The sequence below is a fragment of the Myodes glareolus genome, chromosome 14, assembly GCF_982192425.1.
Source record: "Myodes glareolus chromosome 14, mMyoGla1.1, whole genome shotgun sequence".
NCBI lineage: Eukaryota > Metazoa > Chordata > Mammalia > Rodentia > Cricetidae > Myodes > Myodes glareolus.
Genome location: NC_142039.1, coordinates 40,369,459 through 40,391,491, shown reverse-complemented (window position 1 = coordinate 40,391,491; position 22,033 = coordinate 40,369,459). Strand labels below are relative to the sequence as shown.

The window sequence follows — 22,033 nt, the reverse complement described above, 5'->3', positions numbered from 1 at the left end:
GCTCTGCACAAAGTCACCACTTAGAGCAGCAAACAGACAAACTTTAAACTGTCCCTCTAGGCTCTACCCTGATACCAAACTTCAAGACCAGTCAATGGTTCTCGACCTTGAACATCTTTGTTCTTGATATACTGAGCTTCCTTTTATTTTATTTATACTTTTTATTTATTAGATTAATTCATTTTATCTTATTTTATTGATGAGAAAGTAATTTTATTAAATTATAAAAGTTTCCATTTCTGCCCCTCCTCCCACCACCCTCCCACTCCCCCCACTCCCTCTCCTCCTCCCTCTCCATCCCTAAGAGCAGTCAGGGGTTCCTGCCCTGTGGGAAGTTCAAGTTCCTCCCAACTCCCTCCAGGTCCAGGAAGTTGAGTGTCCAGACAGACTGGATCCGCAAAATCCAGTATATGCAGAGGAAACAAGTCCCAGTGCCATTGTCAATGGCTTTTCAGAAAGACTCCATGCCAGCCACATTCAGAGAATCCGGCCACATTCAGAGAATCTGGTTGGATTGCGTCCTCGTTCAGTCCCAGTCCAACTGGCCTTGGTAAACTCTCATTAGATCCGTCCCCTTGTATCAGTGGGTGATCACATCCCTCGCAGTCCTGATTTCCTTTTTCATTTTCTTCCTCCTTCTGCTCCTCATTTGGACCTTGGGGGGCTCAGTCCGGTGCTCCAATGTGGGTCTCCGTCTGTATCGCCATCCATCGTCGGATGAAGGTTCCCTCTGGTCTTGCCTTCTTTGCTCACGTTCTCTTTCCTTCTGCTTCTCGTTTGGACCTAGGGAGTTAAGTCCAGTGTTCCAATGTGGGTCTCTGTCTCTATCTCCATCCATCGCCAGATGAAGGTTCTATGGTGATAAGCAAAATATTCACCAGTACGGTTATGGGCCAAGGCCGTTTCAGGCACCCTCTCCTCTGTCCAGAGAACAATCTGGGGATCTCTCCTTGGACCTGGGATTCCATTTATAATCAAGTCTCCTGTAAACCCTAAAATGACTCCCTTAGTTGAAATATATTCTTCCCTGATCCCATATCCATCCTTCCTCTCTCCCTCCCATCCCAGTCCACCGAGCTTTCCCCATTCCTCCCCTAATCCCTTCTCTCTAACCCTCTCCCCTTCCAACAACCCTCCCACCTCCCCATGCACCCGAGGTTACCTGGGACTCTTGTCTATTTCCAGTCTCCAGGAGGATAGCTACATGATTTTCATCAGGTTCACCTTATTTATTTTTATTAATCATTTTATCCATGTGTTTTGCCTGCATATATGTATGTGTACCATGTTTTTGAGGTACATGTGGAGGTGAGAAAAAAGTATTGGATCCTATGGAATCGGGGTTATGTGTTACAAGGTGCTGGGAATTGACTGGATCTTTTGAGGGAGCAAAAGTTGCTCTTTTGAGTCATCACTGAGTCATCTCTCCAGCCCTTGTGTTCAACCTCTCAGAATTTCTTCGAAGTCACTAACTGACTAGGGGTAAATGGAGGACAATTTCCCAGGAGCCAGGAACCCAGGGTGCTGTTCATACTCACAGCCTTCCTTGTCACCACACAGGGACTCTAATTAGGAGCAGAAAGTTTCAGCCTCAGCAAAGGGCAGGCCACCAAGGAAGGTGCAGAGTTGGCAACCAGGAAGGACATGTGCATCAGGAGCCCTTGAGCCCTGGGGAAGCCAAACTCCTGATGGTGACATCCCAACAGCAGTGACAGTAGCTGGGGACACAAGGCTAAAGGACGATAAACAGAGCCTGGCTGTACAGAACACCCAGCCTGAGCCCTGCACAGACTCCACAGGTAAGTGTTCCATCAAGTCACAGTGGACTGAAGCTGCCTTTCACCTTGACAGAGGGGCTGTGAGGTAGGAATGGGGACGGAAGGTGGTTGAAGAGAAGGGTCTGAATTCCTCTGTCACTGTGAGAAAGAAAGGTGACAGGATCCAGGGAGAAAGCAAGTTCTCATTCCCAGCTGCAGTGCAGAATTGTTTCCATGTCCATGAGGGAGCCTTGTGCAGCTGCATGGGGGGCACTGGTCCAGAGATGCTTGTGACAGCCCAGGCAGGTAGAGCAGACATGGGCTGAGATTTCAGCTTGAGTGTGAGGAAGTATTTCCTCTCCTCAGTTTTTTCAGTCTCTGTGTTTTCCTCACAAAAGCAAAGGTTCTACCGTGCAGTATCTTGGGTCTGGTGCTTTCCCACCTCTCAGAAGGTCGTATGGGACTTCTACCTTCTTTGTTCTGTTTTTACTGTTCCTGCAGCTTTCCTGCCCAGACTCAAAACATAACACAGTGTGACAGAGGAGAGAATAGTGGGGGAAGCTGACATGACACAAAATCACAGAACAATGCATTAGAGAGTGGTTAACACTGGGCAGGCACTGTCTAATACAGCATGATTAATACTGGGCAGGCAGTGTCCTAAGCACTGTATGCCTCTGTTCCATTTAATCCTCAGAAAACACATGGATGGTACCAAGCACCATCCCTACATTAGCGATTATGAAAAGGGCCAAGAAAATGTTCAATGCCAGGCAGAGAGTGGTTAGGAAAGGTGGGGTTTGACAGATGGGATAGGTTTTCAACTTGACAATTTATCCTTCTCTAATTTATGGATTTCTCTCTTATGCATCTGGACCTAGCATTGGCCCCTAGAATCAATGACCCATTCTTGAAAGAAAGAAAACCCTGAATTGATTAGTTTCACACAGGTTGCTCTTTTTTATTTCTTAAATTTTGGAGGCATGATGGTTGACGAAGTATATTAAATGAGTATATGAATATCTATCTATCTATCTATCTATCTATCTATCTATCTATCTATCTATCTATTCCCAATCACCCAGAAATAGAGAAATAGACATGGGTGAGTGTGTTGGTATGTGTGTGTGTGTGTAGCTTTTACAACTAAGTTCTGACAGTCTGGAAATCAAATTTTGAGATGTTATTGGCATCTCAGAGATTACATGCAAACATCTGAAATGCTATCAAATTATAAGCAGTTCAGTACAGTGGGATTTTGAGAGAAAATAAAGTTTTGTTGGTAAGTTCTTAAAGGATAAACAATGTCCATCACTGAATTGTTTGAAGCATGAAAGCTCACATCAATACACAAGTGAGAAAGTGTTAAAAACTTACCAAATGTATAATCCAAACTAGCTGACTTCTCAAAGATACTCAGACTTATCAATTGTTATGAAAAACCCAACTCAAATTGCTTTGTCAGTTTGTCTCTATGATTAAAGAGCAGTTTGTAAACCAACAGTTGCATTGAGAAACCTATAAACTTTCCAGCTGGCATTATGATAACACTTACAAACTACACACAGAACCAGTGTCTCTGAGGCCTGCTCAGTGCCCAGTGCAGGAAGCGAGCACATACACAGGCTGCACAGCCTTCTAAGGCCAGGGGAAGCATAAGATGTGAGACTCTAATCAGTTGTTGTTGTGATGTGAAGAACTCTGTGTTCTGTGAGGGGTAAAACAAATGGAGTAAGTTTCTGCTTCAAAGATTCATTTTGTGTTCAATGTAGAAAGTAAAGAACGGGGGAAAAAGATACCATACATAAAATGAGGGCAATCACAGTGTGAGAAAGCAGGGAGGACTCACAGGCTGGGGGATTTCTGACTGAGAGCATCACTAGACAGAACCAACCTTAAAACATTCAGCAAGTCAAGCTTCTGTTAAGACTCCACAGGAACAGTTTTCCTGGTGTTATACTGTCGAAGAGATCCCAGGAGAAAGAGTAACAACAGGATGAAGTAGAGTAAACAGGAAATGAACTTCAGGATGAGTCTACCTATTGAGTTTGGGGACAGAATCTTTAATCACATATAGTCCACATTGAGAATAGTAATCTAGATGTCCTTGCCTCCACTACGTCACTAACATCTGTATAATTTATGAATAGAGAACGGGGGAAGAGGAGAATACAGTACCATCTCCCTTGAGAATCTGAATCATTGACCAACAACAACTTTCTTAGAAACAACACAGTTTTCATTAGTTCCACAACCTTTTGAGTGATGGTTGTATATGGGTTAGTGAAGAGGATCAGGATGAGGCATCAACACTGTCCAGGAGCCTAAAGTCCCACTGGGAGTGATGAGGGAAAAGGAAGGAGGCTGTCAGGCTAACACTAAGGACTGTGTTGCTTAGAAAACCGACAGAGTGAAGACATGTGTTTAACTTTTCTCTACAAAGAACATGGTCATATGACCATGGATGAAGGATAAGAGAAACAAAAAAGGGTCTTTGTGAAAGGCAGGAAAACTATTTTATGCCCAGTTATAAACTAGCACTAATTCTGTGGGAATGGTAATTAGACAAACTGGGAAAATAAGGAATATGATAAATCATCATCATGGAAAGAACCATAAGGGCTTTCATAATTGAAACCATTATTTTCATCAGAATAAACACAGAAAATCTTACACATGTTTCTCAAATGATTTTCCCTAGTGCAGTACATGAAGTCAGAGGATGAAGTGGAATAACATTATCCACACGATAATCTTCCTTTCTCTTGCTGGACCTGGAATTGTGGGGAATATCCAAATGTTTGTGAGACTTGTGTATATTTCCACCTTGGGAACTGAGAAAAAACCTGTGGACCTTATCCTCATCCACTTGGCATTTTCTAATATGCTTATTATTTGTTCCACAGGGATCAGAGATATAGCCACAGTGTTTTATTTCAGAAACTTCCTCGGAGATATTGGCTGTAAAGCTGTGGTTTATCTGGCAAGGATGGCACGCGGTCTCTCCATCTGTACCACATGTCTCCTCAGTGTGGTCCAGGCTGTCACCATCAATCCCAGGATCACCCTTTGGACAAAGCTAAAACCACAGACCTCATGGCAAGTTCTTCAATTTCTTCTCCTTTTCTGGATGGTTAATGTTCTCATAAGCTCTAACTTACTCTCCTATGTCAAATCATGGAACAGCTTTAACAGCTCTGTACCTGGAGCATACATTGGCCATTGCTATATGCTGCCATCAAAACGTACAATCAAGTGGCTTTTCCTCTCCCTCATGACTCTTCGTGATGTCATCTTTCAGAGTCTGATGGGCTGGAGCAGTGGGTCCATGGTTCTCCGTCTGTATGAGCATCACAAGCGTGCCCTCTACCTTCACAGTTCCAGGTGTGGACACAATTCCCCTCCAGAAATCAACGCTACCTGGAGCATTCTCATTCTGATGACCTGCTTCCTTTTCTTCTACTGGATAGATTTCATTCTCTCCTTCTACATTGGTTTCACAGTGACACATGATTCTATTTCACTAAATATTAAGACATTTTTAGAACTTGGTTATGCTGGTTTTAGTCCCTATGTTCTGATTAGCAGATACATCCATTCTCGCAATGCCCTGCATGCTCACTGAGAAGTGTAGAAATTACATTCTACCCATATTCATATAAGCTAAATATGTGTATATTGTAAGCTGCTTTTCCATGATGAATCTTAGAAATGCTGACATAATGTATGCTAAATAGCTGACCTGGCTGACAGTCCATACATAGCATAGACTGACCTTGAGATGCCTCGGAATCCCAAATACCTGTATTATAGGCAGTCACCACCAAACTGTCATTTGCCTAAGTGTTCTAACATAGAACATTAAATTAAATTTTATAATAATGTATTTTCTTTTCTTTAAACGTCTAGCACTGCAGAATCTTAAGACTAGTTCAGGGTTTCTAGGCAAGTAGAAAACAGATTCTTACCATCTCCCTATTCCTCCCTCCCTGTCATGCGAGGGTTTGCTTCTCATTAGCCCTGGAGGGAATGCTGGAGGTAAGGCTGCTGTCAAAAATTAGTATCTCACTTTTGTCCAAAGCCTAGAAAGAAAGCAAAGTAGTTTAAGTGGAGGTTAGGAGAAGGCCCTTATCTGAGGTGAGCTCCTCCTGCAGAGTGAAGACCACAGTTGTGACAAGCAAGGTCACCGCCGCACAGTAGATTTGCTTTCCAATTGTTTGACACAGCTAGGTTCCAAAACGCCCCTCGATTGTCTAGCAAGTGTCAACGTTGCTAGACAATTATAGCTGGGTTAAAACTTAGTGTATCACTGCAAGACACTCTGGGAAATTGGCTCTCTCAAATGATGCCTTGCTCCAGTCCAGGGCTTCACGGGCACATTGATAAGTTAAAACCTCGATAATATGTTGTTAACATTGGCACTTCCACCTCTCACTCCCAGTCCCTCACTATGGCTTACACTGTCAATCCTAGGGTTTGCTTGGTCTCCTTGGCCCATGAATCTGAGACTGTATCTTCCTGATGCTGCACAGACACAGATTTTGAGCTGAGAACTGTGTGTGTGTGTGTGTGTGTGTGTGTGTGTGTGTGTGTAACATTTTTTTCATTTTCTTGGTTCTGTTCTTTTGTGGAACCCTAACTGAAACATCCACCCTTTCCAGTGCTCTGATGTAGATGCATGCTGGGGGAGAGGAAGGGCTGCCTCTCCAAAGACCTTGTGAGTATTTCCAGGGTGTATGCTCCATCTTTCTTAAAGAGTGGGCAATGTGGTGAGAAGGACAGGGCAGTGCCCCACCTGACATTTCTATCCAAGGCCTTTGCATTTTCTGTATTTTTTCTTGCATTATTAAAAATACAATTTATAATTCACCTTCAATAAACATACTTTTGATACAAATCTGAAATCTCACGGATAAGCTAGGTTTCCATATTCACCTGATCCTTCCTTATCATTTGGTGGATAATGTGGAAGCTCCTAAAATCTCTGGGTATTCCCAGTGTACACTACAGTGTATGTCACAGTCACCATGCGTGCTCTAGATTTGTGGAATTTCGCTATCTTGGGGCATTTTGAACCTACGACCAACAGCTCACTCACTCCCTATCTTGCTTCTACAAAGAAGTACAGTCCTGCTCTCTAATCTGCACACGCAGGGGGGCAGGGGAGGGGGCTGCAGGTTTTCTTTAGAAATTCCTAGGTAATGTTTGTGAAAGCATGGTTTCCCTAGAAAAGGGGTCTCTGAACCTTTCCATCTTCTCTGCCTGTCACCTCACTGTGACCCAGGCTGTCAGCATCAGTATCAGGACCACCTGCTGGAAGAAGCTTCAACCTCAGACTACATCACAAGTTCTTGCTTATTTATTCTTCTTTGGCTCTTTAGCTTTCTGATGAGCTCCAGTTCTGTTTGTGATATCACAGCAGACATTAGCCTAAACAGATCTGGAGGTACAATGGCTTTTGGGTATTGCTATGTGATACAGTTACTGTCTAGTGGCCTTAATTGAATTTCTTTTCTCTGTCACTTAAAAAATTAAGAAGCATGGGGGTGGGTCACATACATAGCAAAACGAATTACTCAACAGAATGAAGAAAGGCTTTTATTAGTGCTGAGGGGCACAGACACTCACACACAGTGAGGCTCACACAGAGTAGGACTCTCTGAAAGCAAAGGGGGGACCTGTGAAGCTGAAGCCCCGTTTCTGCTTGAGGGATGGGTGTTTTAGCGGTCCTTGAGGGTCATCCTCCTCTACTTTAATCCGGGTCACATTGAACAAAGATAGAGAAGCTGATTGACCCATGTTTTGGTGTAAACATCCTGATCCAGTCTTGAACCTGTGGGAACAGTCCACAGGCAATGGGCCCTCCTGACAGTAGAAAAAGCCTGGTGGGCCTTTAGGACATTGTGTGGGCTCTGGATGTTTCCTTTCTTAACTATCTGTCCGTGGACTCACTGTCTGCCTTTCTGGACATAACTCACTGTCCTCAGTGTCATCCTGACACATAGTGAAATGAGGGGCTCTCTTTCTTTCTCTACTCTTTCTCTTCTCTCTGTCCCTCTCCCTCAACCTCCCCCTTTCTCCCTCTTCTTCTCTTCCCTTCTCTCTCTGTTCTCTTTGTGATGTCTCTATCAGAATCTCGTGGGTTTGAGCAGTGGGTCAATGGTACTCTTCCTGCACAGACATCATAGGTGTGTCCCTAACTCAGAGCTCTAGATTAGCAAGTGGTTCTGGAGAAAACAGCAGAAACAGCTGCACGGTGTGTTCTCATTCTCGTGACCCATTGCCTTATATGGTATGAGTAGATTTCATCTCACCCTTTCACATGTCTTCTAAATGTTGGCAATGACTATGGCATATTATAATGTTCTTCAATTTTGATCAAACTGTGACATTTCCAAAAAGTGAAGTAGTAGAAGGAAAGTCGCTTCTTTTTCTAGATTCTTGTGTCCCCATCCTATGGACCTTCATAATGGCTAACCCTGCTCACCCTTAACAACAGTCAAGGGCAGACCAAAAAGGGACACTTTTCACTCTTCTTCCTGTCAGAGGCCATGGAAATATATAGTATATGACAACTGACAATTCAGCTGTCAACCCACTGGAAACTGGAAAAACTAGGCCACTTGACATAATATTAAAACCTAAAAATGCCCCTTAATATTAAAGTATAGAATCAATTTGGGATTTAAATATACCCTAGAAAGTATTAGGGCAATGGAACAAAGATATACTACTTGGAAGGACAAAGTCAACCTTAGAAGTCATTATGATCAAAAGACAGCAGAGAAAATCAAATCAAACTAAAGGAACAGAGACTGTTCAGCAAGGAAAAGTACCTGCTGCCTAGCTGACAACCCGAGTTCCTTCCCTGGAACTGCATGGTAGAAAGACAGAACCAATTCCTGTGGATTATCCTTCAACTTCACACACACACACATACACACACACACACACACACACACACACACACCATCACACATGTTTGTTTCTTCCCCAGCATGCTTAGGTCATGGTGTTTCAGCACAGCAAATGTAACCCTAAGACACACAGGCCATGTCACTCCTGAAGGAAATAGATCTACCACAAAACTCCATTACTCTTCAAGTTCATACATTCTCTGCATTCTCTCCTCTCCTTTAAAATGGTCTCTTAACAATTCAGATGCTGAATGCAAGCACAGTTCACATTCACTTGTAGGGTATGATAGTAGATCCTCAGAATTCCTCATTCCTTGGTTTATGACACAAGAGATTTTAGGCTCTTTTTGTGCAAAATATATAACCCAGTAACGCTCATTGATTCACTTCAGAAACGCCAGATAAACAGTGACCTGGAGCCTCCTCCTGGGTCAGGACAATGAACAGGAATCACATCCCAGGCCAGCCCAGCACTGCTCTCACTTCTGCACTGGAGATGCTCCTCTCACCTCTGCTCTCAGCCCTGTGCCCACAGCTATTTATAGTACATTGCATCAGCAATTGGAAAGGCCCCCCAGGTGGAACAGTACATGACAGACAGAAGCATCCCTAAGACAGATGAGGTGTACAATTTTCCTTAAAGCTCTATATGATGCTACTGGCTTTTTGAAAAGGGGGTGTTGAGCTAATGAAGAGTTTGTGTCCCATTGGTAGTTTAGTGTACAAGGAATAAAGCTGCCAAATATGCCAATGACCTTGAAGTGCCTGTGGTTTACACAGCAAGGTGACCCTCATCTTTCCAGATCCCTGGTTGGAACTTTATCAGAAGACAGAATCCTCAGCTATCTTCATATCTGTTCTGTGCCAGAGTTTAAAGAAGGACCTAAGGAGGAAGAGGCAGTGACCATCTACTCTGTGAATCAGAAGAGGGTCCTTGAGCTGGTTCATAGCTTGTCAGTGTGGACAGACGAGTGTCTGGAGAAAAAGGAAGCTAGTTACAGAAACTTGACTGCTGGGATAACTTAAGAGTCATGCAAATGTAGCAATTGTGGTGGAATAAGAAAAAGTGCACTGCAGGGACCGACTCTGCAGTTTCCTGACATGGTGACAATGACAGCTTAAGTCTTTGCGCTGCTCCCTTAGAACCAAGAACCACAGGAATCCTAAAAAGACATGGGACCCCTTACCATGAGAGGCCTTACACAGCACTCACCCTCAGCACAGGCTCCATGGTGAGCAGCACCTGCAGCCTTTCATTTCACTGGGTCCACTATGTGATTTCCTTAAAGGGAAACATTTCATTTTCAATCACTAAGTAATGGAGGTCATTAGAGGGGCTTTGAGCCTTACAATCTCAACTCCCCTGATACCAGAAAGATAGGAATTGATGTTCCCGTGAGACTCTAGCTCACAATCCAGCCCTAACTCCTGATGCGGAAGTATTCCACACAAACAGATTGCATCATGGGGCATTGCTGCACAGCTGTTTCCTTCAGATTAAGTTATTTCTTCAAGACAAGTCAAAGAGTCTCATAAGTCTGGTGAAGCTCCCCAAATTTAGCACACTCACAAGGTCCCTTTCCCAACAAGACATAAGCAGGAAACATTTGCACGAGTGGTGAGAAGAGAATCTTCGTTCATAGAACAGTGGTCTACAAATTGGGCAGGAAATACCAGAGTGCCCTTTAGACTCCTGTAAAGTAGGCACATGCTTATAGGTAATCTTGGAAGAGAAACTCAACTGAGAAAATGTAGTTTAGTTTTGTTTTACTCTTTGGAGCCTGCCACACAGCTCCCAAATAAATACACATTATCTTATTCTTACTTATGAATGGTGACCTTACCTTGGCTTGTTTCTAGCCAGGTTTTCTAACTTAAATTATCCTATTTCTCTTTAACTATGTTTGCCTCTGGGCTTTTGATCCTTCTATATTCTATAAATCTTTCCTTCCTTTTTACTTTGTCGATGATCGTATGGCTGGGTGTCTGACCCTGGTGTCCCACATTCCTCTTGTTCTTTGATCTTCTTCTTTGTGAGCTTTGATTTCTCATCTTATTTATTTTATCTCCTGCCTAGCTATTAGTTATTGAGCACTCTATTAGACCAATCAGGTGTTTTAGACAGGCAAAGTCGCACAGATTTACAGAGTTAAACCAATATATCATAAAAGAATGTGACCCATTTTTGCTATATTAAACAAGTATTACACAAAATAAGTGAATGTAACACATCTTAAACTAATATTCTTTATACATCATTAAACAAATATTCCATAACAAAAACAAATGTAATAGTAGTACAAATGTTTTCTAGTATGATTGGGCATCTCTTGGGTATATTCCCAAGGGTGGTATTGCTGGATCCTGAGGTAGGTTGACTTTCAATTTTCTGAGAACCCGCCACACTGATTTCCAAAGTTTGCATTCCCACCAGCAATGGATGAGTGTTTCCTTTACTCCACATCCTCTCCAGCATAAGATATCATTGGTGTTTTTTATTTTAGCCATTCTGACAGGTGTAAGATTGTATCTCAAAGTTGTTTTGATTGGCATTTGCCAGAAAATTAAGGAAATTGAACATATCCTTAAGTATCTCTGACCATTTGAATTCTTCTGTTGATAATTCTCCGTTTAGTTCAGTACCCCATTTTTAAATTGGGTTATTTAGAATTTTTATATCTAGTTTCTTGAGTTCTTTATATATTTTGGAGATCAGAGCTTTGTCTGATGTGGGATTGGTGAAGATATTCTCCCATTCAGTTGGTTGCCTTTTTGTCATATTGACTGTGTCCTTTTCTTTACAGAAACTTCTCAGTACAGGAAGTCCCATTTATTTATTGTTGCTCTCAGAGTCTGTGCTACTGGTGTTATATTTATGAAGTGGTCTCCTGTGCTCATGCATTGTAGGCTACTTCCCACTTTCTCTTCTATCAGGTTCAGTGTGGTCAGATTTATATAAAGGTCTTTAGTCCATTTGGACTTGCGTCTTGTGCATGGTTATAGATATGGATTTAGTTTCATTCTTCTACAGTTTGACATCCAATTATGCCAGCACCATTTGTTAAAGATGCTTTTTTTCTTCCATTGTATAACTTTAGCTTCTTTGTCAAAAAATCAGGTGTTCATAAGTTTGTGGATTAATATCCGGGTCTTGAATTTGATTCCATTGGTCAACGTCTCTGTTTTTATGCCAATACCAAGTTGTATTCATTACTGTAGCTCCGCAATGCAGCTTTATTTCAGGGATGGTAATGCCTCTGGAAGTTCCTCTATTGTATAGGATTGTTTTTGGCTATCCTGGGTTTTTTGTTTTTCCATATAAAGTTGATTATTGTTTTCTCAAGTTCTGTGAAGAATTTTGTTGGGATTATGATGGGGATTGCATTGAATCTATAGATTGCTTTTGGTAGGATTGCCGTTTTTACTATGTTGATCCTCCCAATCCAAGAGCATGGGAGATCTTTCCATTGTCTAATATCCTCTTCTACTTTTTCAAAGACTTAAAGTTCTTGTCAAATAGGTTTTTCACTTCGTTGGTTAGTGTTACCCCAAGATACTTTATGCTGCTTGTGGCTATTGTGAAAGGTAATGTTTCTCTGATTTCTCTCAACTTCTTGAGGTCCTAGTTAGAGCAATAAGACACCAAAAGGAGATTAAGGGGATAGAAATCAGAAAAGAAGAAGTCAAACTCTCACTATTTGCTGATGATACGATAGTTTCCATAAGCAACTCCAAAAATTATACCATGGAACTTCTACAACTCATAAACATTTCAGAAATATATCAAGATACAAGATTAACTAAAAAAAAATCAGTAGCCCTTCTGTACACAGATGATAAAAGGGCTGAGAAAGAAATCAGAGAAACATCATCCTTTACAATAACCACAAATATCATAAAATATCTCGACGTAACTCTAACAAAATAAGTGGAAGACTTGTATGACAAGAACTTTAAATCTATAAGGAAAAAATTGAATAAGACACCAGGAAGTGGAAAGATCTCCCATGCTCTTGGGTAGACAGAATTAAAATAATAAAAAGACAATCTGACCAAAAGCAATCTACAGATTCAATCAATGTAAATCAAAATCTCAGCAAAGTTCGTTACAGACCTTGAAAGAAGGGTACTGAACAACATATGAAAAAGAAAAAACTCAGGTAAGCCAAAACAATCATGTATAATAAAAGGACTTCTGGAGGCATTACAATCCCTGACTTCAAACTCTGCTACAGAGCTACAGTACTGAAAATAGCCTGGTATTGGCATAAAAACAGACAGGAGGACAAATGGAACCAAAACAAGGACCCAGATATTAATCTACACACCTATGAACACCAGAGTTTTGTTAAGGAAACAGAAAATATAAAATGGAAAAAAGAAAGCATATTTAACAAATGGTTCTGTCATAACTGGATAACACGTAGAAGAATGAAGATAGATCTGTATCTATCACCATGCACAAAACTCAAGTTCAAATAAATCAAAGACCTCAACATAAACCCAGCCACACTGAACCTTATAGAAGAGAAAGTGGGAAGTACACTTGAATTCATTGGGACAGGAGACCACTTCCTAAATATAACTCCAGTAGCACAGACACTGAGAGAAATAATTAATAAATGGGACCTCTTGAAACTGAAAAACTATAAAGCAAAGGACACAGGCACCAAGACAAAACAACAGCCTACAGAATGGGAATAAATCTTTACTAATCGCACATCAAACTAACGTCTTATCTCCAGTGTATACAAAGAACTCAAAAAATTGGTCATCAAAAGAATAAATAATCCAATAATAAAATGGAATACAGACCTAAACAGAGAACTCTCAACAGAAGAATTTTAAATGTCTGAAAGACACTTAAGGAAATGTTTAACATCCTTAGTCATCAGAGAAATGCAAATCAAAACAACTGTAAGATTCCATCTTACACCTGTATAAATGACCAAGATCAAAAACACTGATGACAACTTACACTGGAAAGGTTGTGAGGTAAAGGGAACACTCCTCCATTGCTGGTTGAAATGCAAGCTGTTACAGCCCCTTTGGATATCAATATGGTGAATTCCCAAAAATTTGAGGAAACAACCTTCCTCAAGACCTAGCAATAACTCTTTTGGGTATATATTCAAAGAATGCTGAATTGTGCCACAAGGACCTGTGCTCAGCTATGTTCATAGCAGCATTGTTTGTCATAGTGAGAACCTGGAAACAACCAAAATGCTCCTCAACTGAAGAATGGAAAAGGAAAATGTGGTAAATCTACACAATGGAGTTCTATACAACAGAAGAAATGATGACATCTTGAATTTTACAGGAAAATGGATGGAGGGAGCCATTATAGGGCTAGCAGAAGCCTGGCTCTAATGAAATTCCCAGGAATTCACAAGGATGACCCAGGTAAGACCCTAAGCCATAGAGGAGAGGGGACCCGATCTTAACTTGCCCTGTAGTCAGACATACGAATATCTTAGATATCATCATCATCCAGCAACTTATGGTAACAGAGGCAGAGACCTCCAGCAGAGCGCTGGACTGAGCTCCCAACATCCAGTTGAAGAGTGGGTGCTATAGGAAGTCTTACATCTAGTGGTTACCTGTCCACTGGGGCATGCCTCTTATACTACATATGCCGATTTAGAGAATGCATCCAGCCTCTTTTTCAGCCTCTTTGTTCCAGTTGCGGTATTTGTTTTCTGATCTCTGTTCAGACAGAGGATTCTGATTTGTGAGTCTACCTCTAAATAAATAAGCATCTATTTCTCAATTCTAAGCTAGTGTGGGATTTCTTTTAAGCATCCTTCCACAAGTGGGAGGAATGAGAATATAAGCAAAGAGGTCAAGACGATGATGGGGACACCCACTGAAACAGTCTACCTCAGCTAATAGGAGTTCACCAACTCCAGGCAGACTGGGAAGAAACAAGCATAGGACCAAAGTAGACCCTCTAAATGTGAGTGACAGTTGTATGGCTGAGGGAGACTTCGGGACCACTGGCAGTGGCACCAGGAATTATCCCTAGTGCATGTAATGGCTTTTTGGGAACCTATTCTTTTTAGATGGATACCTTGCTCTGACTTGATATAGTAGGGAGGGCCTTGTTCCTTCTCCAAACAATGTGCCTTACCTTCTCTGAGGATTGGATGAGTGTGGGGTGGGAGGGTATGTGGAAAGAATGGGAGGAGGGAAGGGAGTGGAAACTTGGGCTGGTATGTGTAAATAAAAAAAGGGAGTTTGTTTTTAAAATAAATAAATAAAAGGAAGAAGAAAAAAGAAAAGAAACGGTACATCAAGAATACTAGAATTCCTATTCTACTGGAGTTATAAAGTATTTATTACATATTAAAAAATAGAATGATCTTGTACCCTATTTCTCATCTTGTTTAAAAGACAATTCAAAGAAAATCACAGACCATCATGTGACCCTCCAAATTCTGAGACTACAGGGGTAGAAATGCAGAGAAAACACTTCAAGATATTGCATGGGCAAACATCTTTCTCACAGAGCATTCCTGTATTAAAACATAAGGGGTGTTACTCAGATCTATATGTCTCTTCTCCATGATCTAGATAAAACCAAAACACACACACAAACAAAAATCTGTAAAGAAATGTCAGCTTACACAAATCTATGCAGTTAAAAGTAAATAATTAAGCTTATTACAGTTCAGGAGTCAAATGAAGCAATTGTCAAAGGGTGGAGGTGAAAATTGAGTATTACATACCAAGTTTGCTCCTCCCTGACATGGTGACAACTTTGAATACTGAAGTGTCACTGATATTTTATGGTAGCCAAGAACTCTGCAAACCCTGGAGATACACACACTGCCAAACAAACATCACCACTAGAAGAACTCGCCACAGATTGTCTGCCCCACAGCCATCGTGGTGAGCAGACCTGACAGTTCTCTGGTTCACTTGCATTGTCGGCTTCCCTCAGAAGCACACATGCTGCTCTCTCTTTGGATGATCAGGGAACTGGGAAGGGTGAACCCGAGGACCTTCCCTCTCTACCTGAGATGGAAAGGTGTGTGTCTGGGGCCAGAATGCTGGAAGTTCCACTGGCAGATGTCCCCCAGCACTCTTGAGCACCTCTGTCCCTGTGTTCAGGATCTACTCTCATCACAGAGCTCCAGGGTGACCTGTGCACGAGGCCATCTCAGTGCTTCATCCAGAAACTTTATCAAAGGTTCTTAGACCTCACTGTTCTTCAGCTGCCGCTGTGTCCTGCTTTGTGCTGCTGGCTACATCATTGTAGCTTAGGAAATTTATTTATCTGAGTTTGGGGAGGTTCTAGGTTCCATGGGTCACCTTTTGCTTTTTAAAAAAAACTATATTGCTTTGTCCCACATGAGTTGACTTTAAAAGACAGTATTTTAGTAATCCACCCTGGGACTCTCCCTATCTTCAAAATATTATTCTATACATGAAAATAATGAAATATTTGATATACCAAATAATAAAAAAGTGTTTTTAATCATTAGTGACCTTAGAAAAGATTCATAAATGTGGGAAGAAAGAACATTCACTAAATTCAGGATATATGTCAGAAGGTCAACAGCACAGATTATACATTAAGCAAGAAAACAAAAATTCTGAAAAAAAACAGAAATAATAAAAATTAAAAGCTAAATAACTAAATAAAAACAAGAAGAAATAACACCCATAAAGTGACTTGAGCAGAAAAACATCAGGGATTGGATGAAAGTTGAAGGAAATAACTACACTGAGTTAGCGGTACAGAAATGATAACAACCGCGTCGTTGAAGGACTCTTTGTGATCAAGAGTGCAGACCTTGGAAGCCAAGTCTAGGAGAGTTTATATCCTACGCAATGCAGGGGGAAGCTACACATGAGCTCTGCAAAGAGTATACGAAGTGATTTTGTCTTATACACACACACACACACACACACACACACACACACACACACACACCTTACTTTAGAGACTGCACTTAAGTCACAGTTTGGTATACCGAAGATTGAAGAAGACTAGAATGAGAGAATGTGTCTGTACAGCAGCCCCGAGTAGTCCAGAGCTGACACTAAGTCTCAGTAAGAGACAGGCTGATGCAGCAGAAAGGCCAGAGCCTCCCTTTCAGGAGAGTGAAGGACAGACCCAGGGCTTAGAAACCACAGGGTGTCTCGGGGAAAAATTAGGAGCCTTTCTCTTCTATGCCCATCTCCTCACCTGACAGAAGCACAGATTCTCTTATAGTTGTGAAAAACAGTCTCCTGAATATTAGTTCCCAGATATGACCACTCCAGGGCACTCCTTCACACCAGGAAGTCGATAGACCCTGGGAAGGGAAAGAAGTCATGGAGGTCGAGAAGTGTGAGCTAAGTTGCTCTTCATGGTTGGCTGTGCACATGGTGGGTGAGTCGGGGGCTCTGTCCTTGGATCTCCTCTGCTGTCTAAGTGAAAATGAGAAACAAAGACTTCATACCTCAAGGTGCTTACTGTTAGAAACCCAGAACAGATATGAGGGCCTTAGAGTTAATTATACATAACCCTTCCCCATGTCATCTGAGCAATAGCGGAACAATCTCATCTTCAGGATTACAGAAGCCATCTTTTCACAGTGAACATCAGTCTAAAGAGTTACATCCAAAGGAGAGGAGAACAGGAGAACTTGGAAAGGAGAGAATTGACTGCTATGAGAAACAAACTCAGAGAAACAAACAGACAGACTCCAAACTATCCCTCGTGGCTCTACCCTGGTCACCACACTTCAAGATCAGGGAGTGGCTCTGAACCTTGAGCATCTTTGTTCTTGGTATACTGAGCTTCTTTTTATTTTTCTTTAAAGTTTTGTTTTTATTAGATTGATTCATTTTATCTTAACTATTTTTTATTAATCATTTTATTTGTTTTGTCTACATATATGTATGTGTACCATGTTTTTCAGATACACATGGAGGTGAGAAAAAAGTATTGGATCCTATGGAATCGGGGTTATGTGTTACAGGGTGCTGGGAGTTGACTGGATCTTTTGAGGGAGCAAAAGATGCTCTTTGGAGTCATGACTGAGTCATCTCTCCAGCCCTGGTGTTCAGCCTGTCAGAAGTTTCCTCCAATTCACTAACTGACTAGGGGTAAATGGAGGACAATTTCCCAGGAGCCAGGAACCCAGGGTGCTGTTCATACTCAGCACCACACAGGGACTCTAATTAGGAGCAGAAAGTTTCAGCCTCAGCAAAGGGCAGGCCACCAGGGAGTGTGCAGAGTTGGCAACCAAGGAGGACATGTGCATCAGGAGCCTTTAAGCCCTGGAGAAGCCAAACTCCTGATGGTGACATCCCAACAGCAGTGACAGTTGCTGGGGACACAAGGCTTAAGGACAATAAACAGGGCCTGGCTGTACAGAACACCCAGCCTGAGCCCTGCACAGACTCCACAGGTAAGTGTTCCATCAAGTCACAGTGGACTGAAGCTGCCTTTCACGTTGACAGAGGGGCTGTGAGGTAGGAATGGGGACGGAAGGTGGTTGAAGAGAAGGGTCTGGGATCCTCTGTCACTGTGAGAAAGAAAGGAGACAGGATCCAGGGAGAAAGCAAGTTCTCATTCCCAGCTGCAGTGCAGAATTGTTTCCATGTCCATGAGGGAGCCTTGTGCAGCTGCACGGGGGGCACTGGGCCAGAGATGCTCATGACAGCAAAGGCAGGTAGAGCAGACATGGGCTGAGATTTCAGCTTGAGTGTGAGGAAGTATTTCCTCTCCTCAGTTTTTTTTCAGTCACTGTGTTTTCCTAACAAAAGCAAAGGTTCTACCATGCAGTATCTTGGGTCTGGTGCCTTCCCACCTCTCAGAAGGTAGTATGGGACTTCTACCTTCTTTGTTCTGTTTTTACTGTTCCAGCAGCTTTCCTGCCCAGACTCAAAACACAACACAGTGTGACAGTGCAGAGAATAGTGGGGGAAGCTGACATGACACAAAATCACAGAACAATGCATTAGAGCATGGTTAACATTGGGCAGGCACTGTCTATTAGAGCATGATTAATACTGGGCAGGCAGTGTCCTAAGCACTGTGTGCCTCTGTTCCATTTAATCCTCACAAAACACATGGATGGTACCAACCACCATCCCTACATTAGCGATTATTAAAGGGGCCAAGAAAATGTTCAATGCCAGGCACAGTGCAGTTAGGAAAAGTGGGGTTTGACAGATGGGATAGGTTTTCAACTTGACAATTTATCCTTCTCAAGTTTATGGATTTCTCTCTCATGCATCTGGACCTAGCATTGGCCCCTAGATTCCATGACCCATTCCTGAAAGAAAGAAAACCCTGAATTGATTAGTTTCACACAGGTTGCTCTTTTTTTATTTCTTACATGTTGGAGGCATGATGGTTGAGGAAGTATATTAAATAAGTATATGAAGATAAATATATATATATATTCCCAATCACCCTGAAATAGACAAAAAGACATGGGTGAGTGTGTTGGTATGTGTGTGTGTGTGTAGCTTTTACAACTAAGTTCTGACAGTCTGGAAATCAAATTTTGAGATGTTATTGGCATCTCAGAGATCACATAAAAAAACATCTAAAATGCTATCCAATTATAAGCAGTTCAGTACAGTGGGATTTTGAGAGAAAATAAAGCTTTGTTGGTAAGTTCTTAAAGGATAAACAATGTCCATCACTAAATAGTTTGAAGCCTGAAAGCTCACATCAATACACAAGTGAGAGAGTGTTAAACACTTACCAAATATGTAATCCACACTGAACTGACTTCTCAAAGATACTCAGATTTATCAATCGTTATGAAAAGCCCAACTCAAATGCTTCTCAAAATTGCTTTGTCAGTGTGTCTCCATGATTAAAGAGCAGTTTTTAAACCAACAGTTGCATTAAGAAACCTATAAACTTTCCAGCTGGCATTATGATAACACTTACAAAACTACACACAGATCCAGTGTCTCTGAGGTCTGCTCAGTGCCCAGTGCAGGAACGGAGCTCATACACAGGCTGCACAGCCTTCTGAGGGCAGGGGAAGCATTAGATGTGAGACTCTAAGCAGGGAGCCATGAGGCATGGGAGCTGGGAAAGCTCAGCTGTGGATACAGCCCATGGACCTGTGGAAAGGTAAGTGCCAAAGCTAACATTTGCTTGGGAGGGGTCAAAGGGATTCAGAACTGACTTTGATATGGACCTGATTTCAAATTGTAGACACAGATAGAAATCAAGGTTGTGATGTGAAGAACTCTGTGTTCTGTGAGGGGTAAAACAAATGGAGTAGGTTTCTGCTTCAAAGATTCATTTTGTGTTCAATGTAGAAAGTAAAGAACAGGGGGAAAGAGATACCATACAAAAAATGATGGCAATCACAGTGTGAGAAAGCAGGGAGGACTCACAGGCTGGGGGATTTCTGACTGAGAGCATCACTAGACAGAACCAACCTTAAAACAATCAGCAAGCCAGACCTTTGTTAAGACTCCACAGGAACAGTTTTCCTGGTGTTAACCTGGGGGTGAGACTCCAGGAGACAGAGTAACAACAAAATAGAGTAAGCAGGAAATGAACTTCAGGATGAGTCTACCCATGGAGTTTGGGGACAGAAGCTTTAATCACATATAGTTCACATTGAGGATAGTAATCTAGATATCTATGCCTCCACTGAATCACTAACCTCTTTATAATTAATGAATAAAGAACTTGGGAAGAGGAGAATACTGTACCATCTCCCTGAGAATCTGAATCATTGACCAACAACAATTTCCTGAGAAACAACACGGTTTTTATTAGTTCCACAACCTTTTGAGTGATGGTTATATATGGGGCAGTGTAGAGGATCAGGTTGAGGCATCAACACAGTCCAGTAGCTTAAAGTCCCACTGGTTGTGACGAGGGAAAAGGAAGGAGGCTGTCAGGCTAACACTAAGGACTGTGTTGCTTAGAAAACTGACAGAGTGATGACATGTGTTTAGCTTTTCTCTAAGAAGAACATAGTCATATGACCATGGATGAAGGATGGAGACAAAGAAAGGTCTTTGTGAAAGGCAGGAAAACTATTTATGCCCGGATTGTAACTAGCACCACTTTTGTGGGAATGGTAATTAGACAATCCAGGAAAATAGGGGATATGATAAATCATCATCATGGAAAGAACCATATGAAGTTTCATAATTGAAACCATTATTTTCATCAGAATAAACAGAGAAAATCTTACACATGTTTCTCAATTGATTTTCTTTAGTGCGGTACATGAAGTCAGAGAATGAAGTGGAATAACATTATCCATACAATAATCTTCCTTTCTCTTGCTGGACCTGGAATTGTGGGGAATATCCTAATGTTTGTGAGACTTGTGTACACTTCCACCTTGGGAACTGAGAAAAAACCTGTGGACCTTATCCTCATCCACTTGGCATTTTCTAATATGATCATTATCTGTTCCACAGGGATCAAAGATATAGCCACAGTGTTTTATTTCAGAAACTTTCTCGGAGATATTGGCTGTAAATCTGTGGTTTATCTGGCAAGGATGGCACGCGGTCTCTCCATCTGCACCACCTGTCTGCTCAGTGTGGTCCAGGCTGTCACCATCAATCCCAGGACCACCCTTTGGACAAAGCTAAAACCACAGACCTCATGGCAAGTTCTTCAGTTTCTCCTGCTCTTCTGGATGGTTAATGTTCTCATAAGCTCTAACTTACTCTGCTATGTCAAATCAGGGAACAGCTTGAACAGCTCTGTACCTGGAACGTTCATTGGCCATTGCTATATGCTGCCATCAAGACGTACAATCAAGTGGCTTTTCCTCTCCCTCATGACTCTTCGTGATGTCATCTTTCAGAGTCTGATGGGCTGGAGCAGCGGGTCCATGACTCTCCGTCTGTATGAGCATCACAAGCGTGTTCTCTACCTTCACAGCTCCAGGTGTGCATACAATTCCCCTCCAGAAATCAGCGCTACCTGGAGCGTTCTCATTCTGATGACCTGCTTCCTTTTCTTCTACTGGGTAGATTTCATTCTCTCCTTCTACATTGGTTTCACAGTGACACATGATTCTATTTCACTAAATATTAAGACATTTTTAGAACTTGGTTATGCTGGTTTTAGCCCCTATGTTCTGATCAGCAGATACATCCATTCTCGCAATGCCCTGCATGCTCACTGAGAAGTGTAGAAATTACATTCTACCCATATTCATATGAGCTAAAGGTATGTACATGTAAGCTGCTTTTCCATGATGAATCTTAGAAATGCTGACATAATGTATGCTATATAGCATAGGCTGACCTGGCTGGCAGTCAGTACATAGCATAGACTGATCTGAGATGCCTCAGAATCCCAAATGCTTGTTACAGGCAGTCCCCACCAAACTGTCATTTACCTAAGTGTTCTAACAT

General features: G+C 41.8%; 2 protein-coding genes across 2 annotated transcripts; both read left to right on the top strand.

The window, feature by feature from the left end:
• Positions 1 to 4,479: 4,479 nt before the first annotated feature.
• Positions 4,480 to 5,382, top strand: LOC146891969 (putative vomeronasal receptor-like protein 4). Its single transcript, XM_085698839.2, has one exon. It carries the CDS (start codon positions 4,480 to 4,482, stop codon positions 5,380 to 5,382), a length of 903 nt encoding a protein of 300 aa, XP_085554965.2.
• Positions 5,383 to 20,898: 15,516 nt separating this feature from the next.
• On the top strand, positions 20,899 to 21,801 carry LOC148119820 (putative vomeronasal receptor-like protein 4). Its single transcript, XM_087896686.1, has one exon. It carries the CDS (start codon positions 20,899 to 20,901, stop codon positions 21,799 to 21,801), a length of 903 nt encoding a protein of 300 aa, XP_087752812.1.
• Positions 21,802 to 22,033: the final 232 nt, after the last annotated feature.